This window comes from Mugil cephalus, chromosome 13 (genome assembly GCF_022458985.1).
Source record: "Mugil cephalus isolate CIBA_MC_2020 chromosome 13, CIBA_Mcephalus_1.1, whole genome shotgun sequence".
NCBI classification, from domain to species: Eukaryota; Metazoa; Chordata; class Actinopteri; order Mugiliformes; family Mugilidae; genus Mugil; species Mugil cephalus.
The window spans coordinates 20,829,946-20,836,574 of NC_061782.1; the positions used below are offsets into that span (position 1 = coordinate 20,829,946).

General features: G+C 40.0%; 1 protein-coding gene across 1 annotated transcript; it reads left to right on the top strand.

Annotated features, from left to right (window-relative positions):
* The first annotated feature begins 656 nt into the window (after window positions 1-656).
* cnrip1b (cannabinoid receptor interacting protein 1b) lies at window positions 657-6,157 on the top strand. The gene is made up of 3 exons (XM_047602218.1): window positions 657-1,088; window positions 2,195-2,339; window positions 3,981-6,157. Exons 1-3 carry the CDS (start codon window positions 910-912, stop codon window positions 4,143-4,145), a joined length of 489 nt encoding a protein of 162 aa, XP_047458174.1. The 5' UTR covers window positions 657-909; the 3' UTR covers window positions 4,146-6,157.
* The last annotated feature ends 472 nt before the right edge of the window (window positions 6,158-6,629 follow it).

The following is a 6,629-nucleotide window of genomic DNA, read 5'->3' on the forward strand; positions in this document are numbered from 1 at the left end:
CAACAAAGTAAAATAAGATTTTAGCCATTAATCAAAATAAAATAATATTGCCGAATTTCAAGAACGGTTTTCTTTCTTTCTTGAGAAACAGACAAATAGAAGGACAGAAATAGAAACAGTTTAACTGAGTCAGCCTGAAAAGTTATTTTCTGCTTTTGTGTCCGGTCGCACCTAAGCAATATCAGATGCATAGTATTATAGCATTATACTGTTAGCTTTTTTATAATCTTCATATTTACAAGTAGTTGTAGTAGTGACACCACCGAGTTTAATAGGTCCTTTTCTCTTTTTTTTGCGTGTTTTTTGTGTTGTGATCCAATCCTGACATCTAGTGGTAAAACACTGGAATTACACATTTAACCCAGAGAGATATATATAGTTTGAAATGTCTTTATTTAATCTTGGATCAGATTATTTCCTAAATGTACTGAGAGCGTGTTATATCGGGACTGCATTGTAATGAGGTTTGACTGGGTAATAGTGTATTCTATTATTTAAGTCATAATTATTTGATTGTTAGATCAGTTTTCTGTCCGTTTCCCAAATGTATGCCTTTGATTGCTCCTTGGATGACTGACAGAAGTACAGTAAATCCAGAAACACATTTTACAACCCACTGAAGAGCAAGAAAAGAGACTGAATGAAGTGGAAGGTGAGTGACAGAGAGGGTGGGTAGAGTGTGGTGTGAGGGAGTGACAGATTTTCAAAGAGAGATAGCATTGGATGGGATTAGGCCTGGGCTGCAGGTTGCTCGGGATTACGCAGCGTAGCGCAGCCCTCTGTGCTGTGCGTTATTCTCTAGTCTTCTCACGGCACGGCATCGCACGGCATTTTACAGCCTCCCTGCACTGATCGACACCTGAGGCACATCTCACGTTTGTTCCGGAGACATAGTATCTTTATGGAAACATGGCCGACGTTCCCCAGATCGTCAAAATTGGCATTTCACTGAAGATGCTTCCCAACAACAGCGCGGTGTACTTCAAATCCGACGGCGCACGGTTCGGACAGACGCGGACCATCAAGCTGCTGACAGGGTCCAAATATAAGATCGAGGTGGTCGTTAAACCTGGAGCGGTCGAGGCCACGTAGGTAGCTCCTCTCCATGCTGACCTGTTGTGGTATTGACTCTGGAAGGCAAATATCAGGACCAGGTCATCGTATTCATACAACTCTCTTCAAAAAAATAAGAAAGAAAAAAAGGAAAAAAAAGATCTAAATATTCCCAAACTGATGAGGACAAAGACACACGTTCATTATGACTGGAACATGAATATATAAGACAAAGGGAGACGTGGTAGGAGCCTTCCAAATAATTTGTTATTTAAATGTGACCGTCAGCCAGATTCAGACTCTCTTTTATGAGTTTTATTATTGATATTAATATTAATGAACACCCTTTTGGACTGGGTTATGTTGTTTAATGTGTTCTTTCATGTAATTTTAAAATGCCGATGGTTTTCGTTGTGGTTTATTTGGCGAAATTGTCCTGCAAAGTGAAATGTGTGGAGTTTCTCTGCATCAACAATAAAGATCAATGTCCTAACGGTTAATTAAATGCTCGCATTTTAACAGGTTTACTGAAGAGCGGGCGAGCGCAGATTTTAAGGTTGCATTCGGGTACAGTCGGAAGAGTAAAACAGGACATCTCTTAAAATTAGCCTTGCTGTTACATATTCTGTCATATGTCAGGAGCAAGTAAGAAATGTCGTGGTGTAATTTCCCCCGAGGTCCTGAAAAAGACAAAGTCACTGTTTCCAATCTTAACGCTCGGATGTAGGATTTCACGTAAAGCACACGAAGGCAGCATAAACCCCAATTGGCAGAGCGTCAAATCCAGCACAGATTAGGAGTCCGGCGTTTGGGCTTTGTGTCGCCGCCCTCTTGTGACAATTCGCGTTCATGCAACGAGTGTTGTTGTACTTCAATCTCCAAATAAGGATTAATGTTGGATATCTTCGCTATCAGGCTGTGAAACATGCTTGAACGAGCTCCGTAAAAACAAACACACACACACAAAAATAGGTCACACATGCCTTGACGCGCAGGAGACGTTGAGTTTGGGGCATGCGCATGGAGCACATGATCCCTGATAAACATAGTCTTTTTAACCATTATGAAAATGAATCTTAAAATCACCCTAACTCGTTTATTGTTTTGTGATGAATGTGTTTTGTTGTGTTTCTGGCTGCAGGTCAATGACTGTGGGTGGTGTGACATTCCCCCTGGAGCAGCAGTCTAAAGATCCACAGTCAGTGGTCTACACTGGCCTGTATGACACTGAGGGGGTGACACACACCAAGAGTGGAGAGAGGCAGCCAGTACAAATCAACATACAGGTAGCATACACTCTTTATCAGTTAAAACTAATAACCCAATGCACAGTATGATCCATTTCTCTTCATATTTTTACAAAGCATGGCTCGCCATGTTGTTCGGCCTGAAGCAAAGTCATTCCCACTGATGTTTATGGTCACTTGGAACACGGTCTTGTTAGTGTGATTTATACCACATTTCACAGAGTTATTTTTAAACGGATTTCTTGTTTTTCTTAACAATGTATGTTTATTTAATATTAAGTATATATAAACTAAACTATGGATTGAGGATAGGACATGTCCTTTATTTAGAAATGATCTTTAATCCAGGAGTTGTCCAGGATCCGTGTTGATATCGATCCAGTTGGTGAAGAAGCGATTGCTTATTGATATGGGACCTTGTGGCATGAGCTTTGTGGTGCCCGCGTCACCTTTACTGTTACAAAATCAAGGAGAGCTACTTTGAACAGACACAACATTCACCACCCAACTAGCAGAATATCAATGCACCAAAGATAGATTGTTTAGGAAAATTATGTAGCCCCTTAAATTTGTATAGATTTACATATTCTGTGGGTGCACGTGAGGCACAAAGAGAGTGAGACAGAATCATTTTGTGCCTTTACTTTGCTGAAAACAATATGAAAAAGCATCTTGTCCTTTTGATTGAGTCGATCACATCCTTCTTGAACTGTTCTGTCATCATGTTCAACCATCATGTTCTGATAAGACCTAGCTTAAAGGCTGAATGATGCTCTGTTTATATGCTGCTGTGGTTCTGCCAGTGTTTCCAAGGTTACCATTTTATTAGAGCAGGTAGATGATGGATGTATCAGGTGAGACAAAATTTCAGTTTGAATAATCTAATGCCAGTGCTCCAGTTACACAGTAATATATATATATATGTATGTATATATATATATATATACATATATATATATAATTATTATAGTTAACTTAAATACCTTTTATATCTATTTCTATGTGATGAAGCTACTGGACACCAAATTTCCCACCGGATGAATAAAATATCTAATGTAATCTAATCCATCTAAATCCTTTTCTCTTTACTTAAAACTCAGTTTTATAGGTGAGGTCTTCCTAACTTTTTGTATGACCAAAAGTTAAAAATATATATATATATATACATCTTAATATACTCTGATAAACATTTGATAGGCTGTAGCCACGTAAGCATTAATGGTTCATTTTTATTAACCTAACCTAACCAATTACTGTAGACTATCAGCATTTCCTTCACACAATAAAGGTTTCTTTTGAATCTAACATTTGTTTTTAACTTGAAACCTGAGATGTAATCTTCACGAAAAAGCAAAACAACGTGTGTACATGTTAAAATGTTAAAAAGACAGCGTTTGCGTGTGTGTGTAATCCATCTGTCCAGTTCTCACCCTGGGGCCTCTGGTGCTCTGGTGTGATGTGTATGTATTTGCATGTGTGCATGGATCCATCTGTCAGTCGGTATGCTTCCCTCTTCACCTTCACGTGAGGACATGAGTTTCATGTCTTCTTAGAGCGTGTGCAAGTGTTCCCATTTGTCCACATTGTGCTTTTTTTTTTTGACGTCATCAGTTCAACACACCTGCGTAGAGGCTGAAATCTTTTTTTTTTTTTTTTCACGCACTCGTGTCTCTGCTTCAGTTCACAGAGGCGGGAGAGTTTGAAACGGTGTGGCAGGTCAAGTACTACAACTACAACAAGAGGGACCACTGCCAGTGGGGCAACAGCTTCAACAGCATCGAGTACGAGTGCAAGCCCAACGACACGCGCACGCTCATGTGGGTCAACAAGGAGATGTTTCTGTGACGACCTGGTGTGTACGATAACTCTGGGTCATGATTAAAAGAAGCCATATCTGTGGGTTTTTTTCCCTCTCTCCACCACCGGCCAATATCAGCAAATGTGAAGCTGTTTGAAAAGAAAACCTTTTCTCTCCTTTATGCGTCTGACCTCCCGCCAACTCGCTTCGTATGGCAGGACCTACAGTATAAAATGTGTCTTTTCACAGTGGTTATGTTTGTTCAGGGTCCACGTGGCGTTTTTATCAGGGTGAACTTTACATTATCTCTCTGACCGGTATATTTTAATAATGTATTGATAGAGGAAATGACGTTTTGAGAGAGATATTTTTCCACGGTTGTGGCATCTGGTAACCGTCACGTGCGAGAAGGTTTGTGTGTGTGTGTGTGTGCGCGTACAGTGCTGTAAACGTGTGAGTGTGCCCGTGTGCGTAGGCGTAGCGTGTGCGTGTTTGTTTTCCAGATGGTGCTCATACAGATGTGTTTATCTGTGTTTGTGCCCGTTTCCTTCCAAAATCCAACCTTTCCATAAATACCATGTCCATTCTTTAAAACAAAACAAAAAAAAAAAAAACAATTGCTGGTAAATGTTACTACCTTTCAGAACTGAGCGCGTCCATCTCAGCCGAGCCGTGCGTCCTTGCATTAGTGACATTTTTGCTTTCGCTGGCTCAGAGCAAAATATTTTCCATCTGCCGTTGTATGGGAACTTTCCATGACATCTGCAGTGTCTAATTGTAAAAATGTGTGGTATGGTTTGGCCAATGGAGCCCGGCACTGCGGCCAAAGACAATCTTTTCTTCTACAGTAAATCTCAAGTAAATATTTGCAGGTATTTTACTATCAGCCACATCAACAGATCCAAAAGAACAGTGATATTTTCAGTCCGATTTGCTGCACCCTTGAGTTGTGAGAAACACCCAACTGGATCACCGAGGAGATCTGAAAACCATCACTGTTCACTCGGTGGCATGGGGGGTGCAGTGGTTAGCGCTGTCGCCACATTGCAAGAAGGTTGTGGGTTTGAAGCTGCTGAGGGCCTTTCTTTCTGTGCAGAGTTTGCACGTTCTTCCTGTGTCTGCATGGATTCTCTCTGGGTGGCATGTTAGGCCAGTTTTTTTAACTAGTTAAACTACTAACAAGCATGTCTTAGGATTGTTAGACACTTTAGAGAAGCCAGAGAACTTGGAGAAACCCCACACAGGCACAGGAAGAACATGCTAAGTCTTGCACAGAGAAAGGCCCCCAGCCAACCAGCAGGTTTGAAGCCAGAAGATGAGATAATCCTTCATTTATCCCACAGTGGGGATATTTTCAGTGTTCCACCAGCAGACAGTTTAAGGACAGTGCGCACAGGAGAATCTTATTGGTGTGAGACGTCAGTGCTAACCACTGCGCCCCCCCACGTTTCAGCCGCATCAATGTTTCATAGCAGTACCTGTTTTATTCTGTCACGCTTAAATTAACTTGTGCCACTGTCTACACCGTTGTAAACTAAAAATAGCCATGATTTTGGAATGAAACCTTCTGTGTGTAGCTGTGTGGATGTTTGTAACACTTCTGTGTCTAGTGTAATGCGGTTTTGAAAGTAGAAATGTTCGTATCTGGGTGAAGTTGTGCCCCTATCTACTGTGTGTTCGTTCTCTCTACCTCTTTCACAGGACTTAGCCACAGATATTTGTGTTGAATAATGAATATTTGGAACTGTTCATGTTCATGACATATCTTAAAAGTATTTTTTTTCTATTTCTTGTGGTAAATCTTAATATTTAAAAATAAATAGTATTTTTGTACAGTGTACCATTTGAAATGCTTTCATATTACTGTGTGTATAAAATTCAGTGGAATTTCGGTGAAAGAAAAACAAAAAAATGATAGTTTACCTATGCAAGAAATCAGAGCAACAAAATCACGAGGAAATGGTGCAATACAAAGGTGAAATTATATTTTGTTCTAACTTTTCTTGTGAATGTGTTGTTTATAATGTTATTGATATTAAATGAAAACGTTTGTGTCAAATGCCTTCGTTTAGTGCATGGATTACAAATATATAATATATATACATATATATATAAAATCATACTTACATTATGAACCTATGGGAGTGCAAGCAATCACCATCGCACAGGTGAGTTCCCAATTGAAATTAAAAAAAAAGAAAGAAAACTTCATGAATATATGATGTAGAGAGGAAGTCGTTGACAAAACATTAAACATGGCATTTTAGGAACAAGACACCAGGCTGCTGTTTACAAAAATGAGGATCTGAGTTGACACTCCTAACAAAAAACCTGCTGCTCACCAATCTGCTGTTTCACACTGTGACTTGTTTGACCAGAAATGAGGAGCAGGACGGAGCAGGTTTAAATATGGTGGAGGTTTGTATCCAGCTTTGTGGTGCAGGATCTAATTTTCCGTTTGAAAGCACAACTAAGGTGGGGTTAAGGAATCTGCAGCCTGCACACACACTGACATGTTGCATGTTTGTATA